Consider the following 15,708-nt stretch of genomic DNA (forward strand, 5'->3'; position numbering starts at 1 on the left):
TTATATTAGTTCACTGAAATATCATTTATAGGTTGCTAAGTATTTTTAGGATAAAATACATTGAAGGGTGTAATGGTAATTTTCTCCATACTCAATGTAAATCATCTATAGAGGATCATTGATTATTAGGATTATAACAATGGATAACTCATAGCGTATCTATATCGTGGAACATATAGAGCGTTCTATATAATTGAGAGTGCAATTCCAAATCTATAGTGGTGCAAGGAGGATTTGATAAGTTAGAGAATTTACTTGGTAAATTTAGATCTGCTTATAGGAAGCTCGGTTATATAGGCCCATGGTCCCCATACTAGTTGAGACAAACTACTTGTAAGACTTAGTTAATCAATTATAATTCTAAAATTAGACTATGTCTAGTTTATAAATTTTCACCAAGTTATGGCTTGATTGTGAAGAAATAAGATTTTAGGGTTAATTTATTAATTAAGAGACTTTGTGGAGTCTAATTAATAAATATTATAAATGACAATTTTATTTGATAATTAATATTATTAAATAAATAGTTTTTGCATTTATCGGATTGAAATTGCAAAAAGTGGTATTTGTGAAAAATAGATAAATGGTTGAGAAAAAATGGCAAAAATTTAACTAGTGTTGGGCCCATTTCATGGCCGGCCACTAGGTCCTTATTTTGCTCCATTTTTATCATTTTTTTATTCCAAATAATTCAATCCTAACCTTAAGTGAATTAGTATATATATAAAAAAAAGAAAAGTCTCATTATCCAACTAATGCAAATATTAACTCTTGACCTAGTTTTCTTCTTGTGAGATAACCAGTGAGTTTGAGACTTCTTCTTCTTTTTTTTCCTTCTAATTTTTCAAATTCTATAACCTTCTTCACAAAACAAATTCAAGCCTTTAGTAATTTAGTGCATGCCCACCCATAGCAAGTTAGTCCTCAATCATAGTGTGTAAGACTGTGAAGAATCCAAACAACTGAAGGAGTTTCGAGCTCAGATCTTGGTGATACTCTGCAATAGAAAGTATACAAGGGTTAGAGATCTGAGCGGAAGGAGTCATTTAGTTTCGCTGCAACCAATGTAAGGTTTCTCATACCTTTTATATGTTTATTTTCATCATTTTAGAAATTCATATTTAAGATTTTAAAAACATACTTATTAGTAAATCTAAATCCTGGTAAAAACTATTCCAACAATAACCACCATTATCAAGTTTATAGGTATTAGGTCTCCCATAAGCCTTTTATTCGTAAGTTTCGATACAGATTTCACTTAGAAATTTTTATTTTCACGATTGTCCACACACTTTTGAGAACATAATTTTAGTGTATTGGAATTGATTAGTCCTACTACCATCACTACATAGGTGAACTGTTATAAATCTTGGTTTTTTTTTTTTTTTTTTTTTTTAATTTTTTGTGATTATATTTAGCCAAATTAATTCAGCTTAGTGCTTTCACTTTTAACAATTTTCTTAGATGAGTTAAAGAAAAATCGCATTAACACAACTTAGTACAAATATTAATTTTTGAGTATTCTTCTATTCCTAGACATTTTGCCATAATTTACCGTTTCCTTCTTTGTCCAACTTGTTTATGGTTGGAGAAAGAAATTGAGATTTTATCAAAATTCTTGGGCAAGAATCTTAAAGAATGTTCCCACAATTCGGTGCCACTGCGGAGACTTTGAGCAAGGCCTCAACAATGGTGTTTCGAATCGGCACGGATGCCCACCTATACGACGATCCAGAAGATGTCAACATACCTCCTCTCCTCGACAGCAAATTCGACTCGGAAAAATGCGAAGCTCTAAAGCGCTTGCTCGCTCTCATCGCTCAGGGCTTCGATGTCTCCAATTTCTTTCCTCAGGTCTGCTCGATTAATAAATACTGTCGAATTTTATTCATGAGATCCTCTTTGGCTGCTTACTAAAGAAAATCATGAAATTGATGTGAAAATTGCAGGTTGTTAAAAACGTGGCGTCTCAGTCTTTGGAAGTAAAGAAGCTGGTTTACTTGTACTTGTTGCATTATGCTGAAAAGTATGCTATGTTGCACACTGTAATTTCTGAACCACTGCCTAAAATTTCATAATATTCTTACTACAACATTAACTATCCCATTTTGTCGAACAAGACTAGATATTTCAATTTAATTTATACTTCTTACATGAAAATTCATTTCTTATTATTTTTATATGTTCGAGTTGTCTTTGTTTTAGTTAATAATGGGGGTCTTCTTTTGCAAATTAGGCGCCCAAATGAGGCATTGCTATCCATAAATTATTTCCAGAAAGATTTAGGGGATCCAAACCCATTGGTGAGGGCATGGGCGCTTCGTACAATGGCAGGAATCAGACTCCATCTCATTGCGCCTATTGTTCTGGTTGCAGTTGGCAAATGTGCAAGAGACCCATCTGTGTATGTGCGAAAATGTGCAGCAAATGCCCTTCCCAAACTGCATGATTTGCGCCTAGAGGAAAACACAGTGACGGTTGAAGAGGTATGGCTGGCTTTTATTTCTATTTTCTTTTGATAGGATAGGAGTAGTGATATGTGGATCCAAAATATGCAGCCAAAAATTATACACACCCGTGTCACATCACTGTATTTAGCGTTCTGGTTCATATTTTAAGTGCACATACCATTACACTTTTTGATAGCTATAGTTATATAACAAACCTTATATATTTTAGTTTTAAAAATGCTTGGATGATTATCACTTATCGAAATAGATTGCGTTCAAATTTTATGTTGTATCTCTTAAAATATACCAAAGATACTATTTTATAATCATAGTTTTTCTTCACTAGATGCAGTTTTACAGAAACCAAGCTGTCTATGCAATCACACTTTTTTTCAAAAGGCCTATACTCGTTTCTTAGCAAAAATAAAATGAAAAGAGTTTAACAATGCTCAGTTTTCTTGCAGATTGTAGGGATACTGCTAAATGATCATTCCCCTAGTGTTGTTGGAGCTGCTGCTGCAGCATTTGCTTCTGTTTGTCCAAATAATTTGCCTCTGGCTGGAAGAAACTTTCAAAGATTATGTGAAATTCTGCCTGATGTTGAAGAATGGGGCCAGATAATCTTAATTGGGGTTCTTTTGCGCTATGTTATTGCAAGACATGGACTTGTAAAGGAATCAGTTATGTTTTCTTTGCACCATTCAGAGAATTGTAAATCTGAAAATGGTAGCTTGGAGTCAGAGATGAAGTTCCCGTTGGCAGAAGACAGTAATTATGAATCTGAATTAGCACACATGATCTCCCACTGCTATATTGAAGGACCGGACAAATATTTATCAAGATTAAGTGACATGAATAAAGATTTTTCCGAAATCAGATGGCAGTGTGTTACATCTGTTAGAAGTAATGAAGATGTAAAGCTCCTTCTGCAGTGTACCGCACCATTGTTATGGAGCCATAATAGTGCAGTATTACTAGCCGCTGCTGGGGTACACTGGATTATGGCATCAAGGGAGGATGTTAAGGGGATTGTTAAGCCACTATTGTTTGTCCTAAGATCATCCATTGCCTCAAATTATGTGGTACATACATACATTTCCTTAACTTCATTACTGTAGATTAATTTACATGTGGGTCTATTTGTGTTTTGTACATTATTTCCTTCTTGATCTATTGTGTTTTATGTAGTTGAGTTTCATTTCTTAGCAGTATGTTCAATGTTGTTGTGGATTGCTTCTTCCTAGTTAATTTGTTTTATATTATAAATCTTCCCGACTTTAAACAGACTTTGTAAAGTATTGTTCTTAAATGTTGAACACAAGAAAAGCTGATTGGTGATTCTCAATGTGCAAGTTGTAAAATTAGATATTGTATTGTTGCTACTATTATGCTTTTTGCTGTTTACATACATTGCTTCCTTTTTTCTGGTACACTTTATAAAGCATTTTTCTTAAATGTTGCACTTTTTTTTTAATGTTCCACCTGAGAAAAGCTGATTGGTGATTTTCACTGTGCAAGCTGTAAGATCATTAGATATTGTACTGCTGCTTCTAATATGTTTCTTGGTTGCTTTTAACCTACATGGTTTCATTTCTCTTGGTGCATGTTTTATCGGTCTGTCAGTTTGGAAATTTTGGACACCTTCATTGGCCAGTAATCCTATAAAGATCTTGTTATTCTTAGTGTTCTTTAATATTTCCATTATTTTAATTGTGGACATTGATAGTGAATGTCGTTTATTGGTTTACTCTTCAGGTCCTTTGCAACATTCGAGTGTTTGCCAAAGCAATCCCCTCTCTCTTTGCTCCCTACTTTGAAGACTTTTTCTTATGCTCTTCAGATTCTTATCATATAAAAGCGTTGAAGCTGGACATACTGGCTTCTATTGCAACCGATTCATCAATTTCACAAATATATAAAGAATTCCAGGTAAGTATTTTTATCCCACCCCATGAGAAAGTATTCCATGTAGGATGTGTATACTCATAGATGCAAGCATGCCTTAGTATATTTTGCTGATTTATTATGATACACACTGATCAGGAAAATCACAGAAGGCAGAACAAATTCACTATTTTTTTTTATTATTTTTTTATAAACTAGGGCTGGTATTGTACCAAGAACGCGAGAGATAAACTAGTCATTTCCAGACCACACACATACCCCCTAAAATTTCTTAGACTGTTTCCAATAAATTTTCGTTACATTCCTCTCTTCTATTCCATATCAGCACAAACATACAATAAACTAGTAAAAGAGTCATTAAACAGAGACTAAAAGCTAACTCAGTTATTTGTTCAAAAGAAAAAAAAGCTAACTGAGTTATATAAATAGACCCCCAACTCACATACGGTCTAATTCTAAGGCCACTTTAACTAACAAATACGAATCTAGTTCTAAAACTCCTAAATCGTAGTTGATGAGAAATGCTTTGCTTGATTTTGAGAGTATCTTTTAGTTGATTCATTTTGCTAAAGTTCAACCTACGTATGCAGGGCATCGATGCTTGTGTGTTTTTGGTTATTTAGACTGGCAAGCCCAAGATTTAATTTGATAGGGTGTATTTTTTCAAAAATATACCATGTTAAAAAAAATTGTTAAAATTGATACAAACTTGTGTTTTTGCAATGTTAAATATAATTTAAAACTAATACATAACAATAAAGAGTTTTTCTTGGATGGGTTAGTTATTCTTATCGGTAAGGATTCAGATCCTATAATGTGCATTTTTTTGGTAAAAAATAAATGGTATATATATATTGTTAACCCCAAAAATTGGCATCTTTAATTTTTGAGATTATTCGTCGAAGGGAAGAAAGACCCGCGGTGGTGCGCCGAATCGGCATGCCCGCCCGAGGTCCACCCCTCGAAAATAGTACTCCGAATGTTGCTGGATTCTGTTTCAGAGTAATACAGACTTGGGTTTATTTGAGTGTCTATCATTGATCTTAAATGATAAGATTCTATGTTGTATTTTTTTTGAAAAAAGAGGAGAGATCAGAGTTAAAGACTGATCACCCTCAAACATAGATTAATGCCCTCACTTAAGGCGGAGGAAAGCCATATAAACAAGGAACAGAGAAAAATACAGAAAGGGAAAAAACAAAAACAAAGTCAAAACGAAGTACAGAAGATACAAAAAATTGCAAAGCAATATCAAAGTTACAAAAAGACTCTCCAGTCTCTGCTCAGGTCTAGGAAGGACAGGTCTTCGAAATGCTTTGCTCTAAAAACCCATGTTGCTGTCCAGAACTTAATTTTGTCCCACACTACTTCTGCTGAATTCTCTATATCTTCAAAAATTCTGGTGTTTCTTTCCAACCAGATAGCCCAGAGTGTTGCTAGGACAGCCGTCTTCCAAAGGATATCCTTACGCTTACTTCCTTGTAGTTTACTCCCTATCATTTGTGAAACATTTCTAGGTAAAACCCAGAACAGTCCGAACTCCTTCAGCAAGTTTGCCCATAAACTGGAAGAAAAATTACAATGTAAAAATAGGTGATCGACTTCTTCTCCACTATTCTTGCAGCATACACACCACCCCGGAGATATGAACATAAAAGGTCGCCTTCGTTGTAAAACGTCGTGCACATTCACTTTCCCGAGCACAACTAGCCATGCAAAAATTTTGACCTTGGACGGAGCTGTGCTTTTCCATAAAGATTTGGACCAAAAGGGCCTAGCTACACTTTGGTTGGAAGTAAACCAAACGAATGCCGATTTGCTTGAGAAGATTCCGTTGTCATCAGGTTTCCATATTCTGCTATCAACATTAACGTTCAGTAATTTAACCTGTTCCAGTTGTTGTAACAATCCTATAAGGCTAGGCACTTCCCTTTCCAATAAGTTCCTTCTGAACTTGAAATCCCAACTTCCCACACTTTCTCCCGCTGCACCTTCCACAACTACAAGATCTTTTATACTTACGTTTTTAGCTTTAGAGATCAGGGCTAAGTCCGGATAAGTGTGTAGTAACGGTGGACCGTTTAGCCACTCATCTTCCCAGAAACGAATTTTGTCTCCATTTCCAACCTTAAACTTTACTAGGCTTAAAAATTCATCATAAAGATCTGCAATGTCCTTCCATGGTCCCCTCGGGGACATTCGATCCCCCTTATTTGAATCCCAGAAATTATTTGCCCTCCCATAACGACTCAAGATCACCCTATGCCACAAAGATTCAGCTTCTATAGGAAATCGCCATAGCCATTTCATCAACAAGCTTTTGTTTCTTAATGCCAATCTTCCAATGCCTAAGCCGCCCTCCAACCTTGGTTTACTTACCAAGTCCCAAGCAACCAAGTGATCGCCACCCGCTATGTCTCCTCCTTCCCAAAGGAAATCTCTCATCATTTTCTCCAAGGAATTGATTACTGAAGAGGGTGCCTTAAATAAAGACAAGAAGTAAATTGGGAGAGAAGATAGGACTGATTGAATAAGTGTATATCTACCTCCCCTAGATAAAAAAGCGCATTTCCACCCATCTAATCTTTTAGCACACTTTTCCAACACAGGATCCCAGAAAACTTTCTTCCTAGGAGACCCTGCCAATGGCATTCCAAGATACTTCATTGGCCAACATCCCACCTCGCAGCCAATTTGAGCGGCACATTGTGAGATCACTTGTTCGTCCGTACAAAGACCCAACAATTGGCTTTTGCTTAGATTAACTTTAAGTCCCGATATTGCACAGAAACCTTCGATAATCCTAACAAACTTCATAAGAGATTCTTTATCATTCGCGAAAAGTAGAGTATCATCAGCGAATTGCAGGTGGCTGACCTGAATTTTATCTTTCCCCACAATGAATCCTGATAAAGACCCGGAAGCAGCTGCTTTATCCACCATTCTGCCTAGAATATCAGCTACCAAAGTGAAAAGAAAAGGCGAAAGAGGATCTCCTTGTCTTAGTCCTCGCGATCCTCTGAATTTCCCTCTTGGTCTGCCATTGACAAATATAGAGAATGAGGTGGTTGAGAGGCATCCTCTAATCCATTTCCTCCACGTTTCTCCAAAACCCTTTCTGAGCATTACCAGATCCAGAAAATCCCATTCGACTCTATCATAAGCTTTTTCGAAGTCAATCTTGAACACCAAACCACTTTTACCCCTGCTTCTATAATCTTCGACTGTTTCATTAGCAATCAACACTGAGTCCAGTATTTGTCTCCCCTCCACAAAAGCAGATTGCGTGTCTGATATTGTGTCTCCCAAAATGTACTTTAGTCTTATAGCGAGTGCTTTAGCAATGATCTTATACACACTTGTTATAAGGCTAATTGGTCTAAAGTCTTTTACCTTGCAGCTGTTCAGTTTTTTGGGAATGAGGCAAATAAAAGTTTCATTCATACTCCCTTGAATTCTGCCTTCCGTTTCAAAAGCCTTAAATATTTCTAAAAGGTCACCTTTGATTGTGTCCCAGTTCGACTGCAATACTGCCATACTAAAACCATCCGGCCCCGGGGCTTTGTTTCCATCACAGCTAAAGAGAGCCCTCTTGATTTCATCTTCATCAAAGGGGATTTCAAGCTGCCGAGCTGAAAATTCTGAAATTTTTTGCCATTCGATTCCTTCTATATCTGCCCCTTGTTTTCTCTCAGATGTGTACAGCTTGGTGAAGAAGGAAAGTAGCTCGTTGGTTATGTCTTCTTCCCTATCAAGGATAGTCCCGTCTTCTCTCTCTATCCTTGATATGGTATTCTTTGCCTTTCTAGCATTCAACAAATTGTGAAAGAATCTAGAGTTTGCGTCCCCTTCCTTGGCCCATTTACATTTAGATTTGAGCCAGACGTTTCTTTCTTCCTCAAAGACTTTCTGCTGCCAATCCTTTTTTATACTTGTTCTTTCATCTGCCAAGGATTGAGTCCACATCGAGGTGCCTTCTAATTTATCGATCTCCATAATTCTTCTTTCCATTGCTGCCTTTGCAATTTTGCTGTTTCCGAAGGTTGTCTTGCTCCAACTCTTAACTTTTTCTTGTACAATTCTTAGCTTGGTCATGAATCTTGTTCCTGGCCACCCCGACACAGTTGTCTTGCTCCACCAAATCTCAAAAAGTTTTGAGAAAGAGTTGTTTTCCAGCCATTGGTTGTCGAAGCGGAATGGGCAAGGGCCCCATTTTGGTGGGTTGGAATCAATGACTACCGGACTATGGTCTGAAACTAGTCTAACCATCATTTCTTGTCTCACAAAAGGAAATATCATATTCCAATCTTTTGTGAATAGAAATCTGTCCAGTCTACTACATATTGGCACTTCTCTAAAGTTTGACCATGTAAATCTCCCATTGTTGAGTTTTGGGTCAATGAGTCTTAGTTCCCGTATGAGTTCGTCGAACATCTTCATACTTCTAGTGTTCGAAGTGCTATTTAGCTTTTCCCCCACTCTACGGACAACATTAAAGTCACCCCCTAGGCACCACGAATCGCCACAAATTTCCTTCAATCCTGCCAGCTCATCCCAAAAATCTGGTCTAAGTTTGTAAGAGCAAGGTCCATATATCCCTGAAAACCACCAAGGGCTTTTGTCTTCTGCCTGAATCAAGGCAGAAATAGAAAAATCTCCCACTAATGAGTCCAGAACTGCGACGCTTCTAGTGTCCCAAATCAGTAAAGTACCTCCCGATCTACCCCATGCTGGATGGTAAATCCAAGCTTTAAATCTAGACCTCCATATGTTACCAATAAAACTTCTATCAATTGTTGTTCTTTTGACTTCTTGTAGAATAACCAAGTCCGGATTGATTTTACAAATAGTCGCCTTAATTGCTCTCTTCTTAGCCTTGTCTCCACTTCCTCTGATGTTCCAAGTGAGAATCTTCATTAGTGTTTCTTTTCCTTCCCTGATTCTTTCTGTTTCTTCTCATAGTTCACGTTGAACGTTAGATTAGATAATTCTCTGCTCTGTTTTTTACTTGGCTTGGCCTTTGTCTCCCTCCTGATTTGTGGATCCAAATTTGGAATTATCTTCATTCCCATCTCAGCAAGAGACACAGTCAAAGAATTCCATTCCTCTTGGATAATCTTTGCTTCTCTATTGTCATTGCTTGTTTCCACGGTCTGAGTTTGTACTTTAAATTCTTCTTTCCACAGTCCGTTTAAGTCACAAATAATGTCTTCCTCTGTTTCAGCATTGTCTTCTTCCGCATCTGTTGTTTCTTCTTCTGAATTTTCACTATCCGAACTCATGACTTGGGGTTCTTCATCAATGAAATCGTTGTTGACCTCCTCCTCAAAGGAAAACTGGTTTTCAAGTCCCTGACTGCCACTATCTTCAGCAGTTATCCTCAGTGTTTTTTTTGCTTTTTTCCATTTTCTCTTTCTGTAATATACCTTCGTCAACCTCTTAGACACCCCTGTATCATCTTTCTCTTCTACTTCATCCATTTGTAAGACTGAATTCTTATCTTTTTTGGCATGTAACTCAAAATCTTTCCAAGAAAAAATGACTGCTGATCGAAAATCATTGCGATTTTTGGCCTTGATGGTTCTGAGATGGCAGTTCATAAACTCATTGATAACTTGTTTTGTATTTTCCTTTCTTGAGAGATCCTTTTTCATATTCGGCCTACTGTACAATAGAAAGGGCTTCAATCTATTTTCTGGTTTAAAATAAACCTCCACCGGCCCAATTGATTCCAGCCATAAGATTCTATGTTGTATAGGCAAATGGATTTAATGTTATAAAAATTGAACTGATTTCATTTGGTGTCTTTCAGGATTATATTACAGATCCTGATAGGAGGATTGCTGCTGACACCATTGCTGCAATTGGCATATGTGTGCAGCGACTTCCACAGATGGCCCATACATGCTTAGAAGGACTCTTGACTTTGACCAGACAAGGTTTGTGAAAGATGACAACTGAGAAATGTATATGTTTCATAAATTTTTCTTGGCTTTATTCCCTTCCTAATTACATATTGTTGCAGAAATTTTTGCTGGTGAGTTTGGATCTGTTGATGGAGAAGCAAATGTTTTGGTGCAAGCAATAATGTCTATTAAATCAATCATTAGGCACGATCCACTCTGCCATGAGAAAGTATACTTCTTTTCATATTTTTATGTTGATGTGTTTTATATATTATTCATGGCATGTATTATATATATATGCCTTGTGAAAGCATTTGTGCACTACTAAGTTGGGTTTTGAGATATTAGTGGATAGTTTATTTTGTCCCTTTAATCGACTACTAATTTATGAGTATATTAGTGGGGGCGCCACTTTGTTCCTATTGATAGAAGTATCTTTGTCTTTGACACATGGAGAAAGTATAATCTAAAATCTTTATATGAAGATATATATTGTAGCTATAAGATGCATCCCATCAACTTTTGGGAAATTCCAGATAATTTTTGGTGATATAAACAAGTTCAAATTCACTATTTTGAAATCTATTTTCAGTAGTATAAATTATTCGGAATTTTCTGAAAACTGGTGGGATGCCGACTATAACCATCATAACTACAGTGTATTATGTCATATAAAAACATTTGAGTTATAATTTTTTCATGTGCCGAAAACAAAGACGCCCTACTGGTAAGGGCAAAAGTGGCGTCCTCACTATAGAGTTGCCCTATATTTATATACCTATTTTGATGACATTGTGAAGATGTTGCATTTCAATCTTAGGCATGCTATTATGTCAATGCACATGTAATGATAGCCAACAAAATTAGGTACATCAATTTAGTTAATCTGCCATTTGTGAGACCTAAATGTTCAATTCTTGTATCCATAGAGTAAACTCTGCTGTATTAACTAAAGCTGATTTTTGTATTTGAAAGGTAATTATTCGACTGGTTCGTAGTTTGGATTCAATAAAGGTGCCTGCTGCTCGTGCAATAATCATCTGGATGGTGGGGGAGTACAACTCTTTAGGGAAGCTAGTTCCGAAAATGTTAACCACAGTACTTAAGTATCTTGCATGGTGTTTCACTTCTGAATCTTTAGAGACAAAGCTTCAGATACTTAATACTACTGTCAAGGTATTTTTTTTTTTTTGGCTGGAAACAGTCAAGGTACTTTAGAAACTATATTTTTTGTCAGATTTATTTATATATAGCAGTTGATAAGATTTTGTAGCATACTGTTTATCTGCTGGTTTCTTTGTTATGATCACTAGACCAAACTAACTGTTTATAAATTAAGCATTATTTTTGTGGCCCTAATTACTTTAAAACTCTTTTCTGTGCTTCTTCAAGGTTGTGAATCCTACATAGGAAAATGATGCATTTTCATGTTTAAGGTCATATTCATCCGAATGGGAGATATTGTTAGTTTTATAGTAAGAATCTTATTGTCATTCCCCCCACTGGCGGAGAGCAATGTATTGATACTAATGCTATATGTTATATTCATCTGTATAAGTTTTTCTTTTCTCATTATTCCCAAAATTGGGTTGGTATCATTACTTTGGGTGTATGTCACGAACTTTACTTATTCAACTGGTCTTTTCTGTAGGTTTTAGTGTGTGCAAGTGGAGAAGACACTCTGACATTTGAAAAAGTCTTAAGCTATTTGCTTGAATTGGCCAAATGTGATTTGAATTATGATGTTCGTGATAGAGCTTGTTTTTTGAAGAAACTTCTATCGTCACACTTAGATCACCAAGCTGCAGAAGCAGAACCAGGGGGCCTACATAAGAATAGAGGCTTGTCATGCTTACTTGCAAAATCCTTATTTGCGGTACAAACAAAATCAGCTCTTCCCCAGCCAAATAATCATCGAATTTATCTTCCTGGTTCTTTATCTCAAATAGTACTTCATGCTGCTCCAGGTTATGAACCTCTCCCAAAACCTTGTAGTTTAACCATTGATGTTCGTGAAACAAATGAATCTGGTAATCTAGCCACTAGTGATCCTTCAGTAACAGATGATCTCTCAGTATCTGGATCATTGGATGAAGAAACTGCTTCGGATTATACCTCTCAGCTTTCCAGTGCTGGCTCTAATGGTGGTCATGGCAGTGATGAATTTGGTTCTGCAGGTGAAAATGGCGAAAACACCAGCCCATTGATTCAGATTTCAGATGCTGGAAATGCTTTCCAAGCCCAAAATCATGTTTCTCAGTCAGGTTCTGCTGATTTTGAGGAATTGATGTCAAAGAGAGCTCTAGAGTCGTGGCTGGATGAGCAGCCTGGTTTGTCAAATGTGAATACTTATGAACCAAGTTCAAGAAATGGATCTTCAGCAAGAATCTCCATTGGGGATATTAGAGGCAAAATAAAACGTAAAAGCTATGTGCTCTTGGATCCTGTAAATGGAAATGGACTGAGGGTGGATTATTCCTTTTCATCTGAGATTTCAAGCATCTCAACTATACTTGTTTGTATAGAGGTTGTCCTCAAGAACTGTTCAACAGAGCCTATGTCAAATATAACTTTAGTTGATGAAGAATCTGGCCATGCCTTGGATAGTGCAGATCAAACTTTGACTCCATCTGACAGGTTACCAACTCAAATTGCTTAAGGAATGATAATTTCACTATAAATGAAAATGCTGAATCATATTTATCTAACACAGTTACTTCTCTAAATTTTTGCTTAGTGGGAGTTCTTGATTTTTTTGGCCTATAGCTCAATCAAAAGTGGCAATCTTGATGGCCTAGTAATCTTTAGACATGTAATAAGACGGTTATAAGTTTTCAACATTCATGCATGCTTTGAGCTAAGAGTCATATCTCCCTTTACCAATATTAAAGGTTGAAACTAGTCAACCAAACTTCTAAATATTTTTGTGTTGATGCTTAGCAGTCTCATATGAATAGTTTTCATAGCTGTATCTGAGTCAACTAGGCAATCTCATATGCATAGTTTTCATAGCTGTATCTGAGTCAACTAGGCAAATTTCTATTGTTTTCCGTATCTGTATCTTCCTATAGCAATGATCTTGCATTGTTTTTGCAAGTCTGAAAGTGATAGTTTAAGTTATTGAATTAAATTAGATTGCATTTCTCTTAAATTAACTGCTACTTTTTTGTAATCTTGGTAGTTTTTCTAGAAATCATCAGTCATACTAGGGTCCATGGAAGTCTAGGTTCACCTATTCATCAAATTCAGCATAAATGTTTGAATCAATGGTCATAATTTTTTTGGTATCTAGTAATCAAGGCTTTAGTAAATTCTGATTTGCATCCCACTTGGTATAACAGCTCCACACCATCTCAAGATGATGTGCCAACTTTAGCATCTGTGGAGGAGATCACCTCTCTGGAGCCTGATCAGATAATGCAAAGAATCATCCACGTTCACTTCCATCACCATCTCTTACCTCTAAAGCTAGCTTTATATTGTAATGGAATAAGGCATCCTGTTAAATTATGGCCTGATATTGGATACTTTATAAAAGCTGTTCCCATGGATGTGGATGCCTTCATCAATGAGGAGTCTCATCTTAAAGGAATGTTTGAATACACGAGAAGGTAATTTACTCATCTTTCCTTATTTCATATGTAACTCACCATCACATTCCTATGAACATGGACCCGGATGCACAAAAAGCGTGCAGAAATAATGTGCAAATACATATGTATTGGTGAAGTCACATGTATAACTTGCCTAGGAAATAATTTTTTGTGCATTTTTTGACACAGTCAATCAAATTCATCTAGGGTAGAACTTTTCAGGATGCTTCATAAAGATTGTCACTACAAAATTTGAACAAACTCATATTTTTATTTCTTCATTCGATTTGTGTAAAACTGCTGAACGCCATAGCAATATAGTAGACCCCAATCAAGTGCATAAGGAACTCAAACTTTACCATATACTTTTTTCCTTATGATGAACAGTTTTTTAGAGGGATTGTTTGCATTCTCTTGTGTATTCTTTTATCATGTGCTGTCTACTGTCTGGCGCAATTATCATTATTTGAGTGGTGTAGATAGTGATTGGGATGGTTAGTGGTCTGAAAAAATGAAGGGGGATGTAGTAAGCGGGGTTAATCAAGCTATGGCTCCAATTTAGCTTCCTTTGAATAAACGGGAAACTTTTCAGTTTGAATGTTGAAGCTGTTTGACAAGTACATCTGGATTAGTTTGATTGTATCATGTCATACCAATAATACCATATTGACATATTCTCTGAATTTGGCTTCAGATTATAGAAGAAAGAAATAATTTTTTTCTGCTGATATTCCCCTTATGTTTTACTTTTGTTGGTTTTCGAAAATTGTTAATCGTCAATTATATTCAACAGTTGCACTTTCAGCGATCACATTGGAGGGTTAAATAACGACAAAGGTGACTGCTCGGTAGCGACAGACAAATTCCTTGAAATATGCAGAAGTCTGGCATCAAAGATGCTAAGCAATGCGAACATTTATCTTGTATCTGTGGATATGCCGATTGCTGCAAACCTTGATGATGCATCAGGGTTGTGCTTACGGTTCAGCAGTGAGGTCTTAAGCACATTGAAACCATGCTTAATTACAATTACTGTCGATGGTAAATGCACGGAACCACTGAACATTTCCATTAAAGTGAATTGTGAAGAAACTGTATTTGGCTTGAATTTGTTGAACCGGGTCGTCAATTTCTTGGTTGAGCCATCTCATACCAACTTGTTGTAAAGCTTGTAATTTGTAATTGCAATAATTGATTATGGAAAAGAAAGAGGAAGAACGTGTGCCTTAGTTGACCCAAATGTGATTGTATTCTCTTTATTCCAAACAATTATCCTGAATTCTTGATTTCTGAATTTCCAGTTGTTTTTTGTCCCTGTATTGTACAGAAGAAAGAGTAATGTTTGAACTGACATGTTTGTTTTTTGCCTGAGTTCAATGATTGACTCAACTCTTCTATCAGCCAATTCGTATACTATCAGTTTGTATTTTTTTTTTCTTGAGTTTATCTTTTAGATTTTGAGCTTCGCTTACACCTTCCTGAAACCAGTGGTGTTCTGATTAATGGAAAATTTTCATGCAAATATAATTAAAAAATATTAAGTGATTTCTTGTTGGAGGATATTTGTGTCTGTTTGGACTTAATTGCTTAAAAGTAATGATGTGCTACTAAAAACATTGAAGGAGAAAAAAAAAACAAAGCAACAATGAAATTCTTCGTCCCTATTTTCCTTTCATCCTCTGGAACCTTGCTTTACTAATTTTGTAGGATTTATTTGAACTCAAAGTGTACACCAATTTTAGCACATAAGTGTTGGTTTCTTGCAATTTCTTGAAAATTTTATGAAGTTAGTGTATAGCAACTTTAATTTAAATCATTTGGGATAAAACTTTACGCACAGAACTCTTTGAATTG

At 36.1% G+C, this 15,708-nt stretch overlaps 1 protein-coding gene across 2 annotated transcripts; it reads left to right on the plus strand.

The window, feature by feature from the left end:
• The first annotated feature begins 1,449 nt into the window (after positions 1-1,449).
• LOC115724713 (AP3-complex subunit beta-A) lies at positions 1,450-15,259 on the plus strand. 2 transcript variants are annotated; one of them, XM_030654050.2, is made up of 11 exons: positions 1,450-1,854; positions 1,950-2,026; positions 2,237-2,486; positions 2,915-3,532; positions 4,206-4,379; positions 10,168-10,294; positions 10,381-10,490; positions 11,237-11,437; positions 11,913-12,898; positions 13,603-13,872; positions 14,648-15,259. In XM_030654050.2, exons 1-11 carry the CDS (start codon positions 1,639-1,641, stop codon positions 15,018-15,020), a joined length of 3,402 nt encoding a protein of 1,133 aa, XP_030509910.1. In that variant the 5' UTR covers positions 1,450-1,638; the 3' UTR covers positions 15,021-15,259. The 2 variants fall into 2 exon arrangements, with proteins under 2 accessions (XP_030509910.1, XP_030509911.1); XM_030654051.2 differs by having other exon boundaries at positions 1,782-1,854; positions 1,950-2,045.
• The last annotated feature ends 449 nt before the right edge of the window (positions 15,260-15,708 follow it).

The sequence above is a fragment of the Cannabis sativa genome, chromosome 6 (genome assembly GCF_029168945.1).
Source record: "Cannabis sativa cultivar Pink pepper isolate KNU-18-1 chromosome 6, ASM2916894v1, whole genome shotgun sequence".
NCBI lineage: Eukaryota > Viridiplantae > Streptophyta > Magnoliopsida > Rosales > Cannabaceae > Cannabis > Cannabis sativa.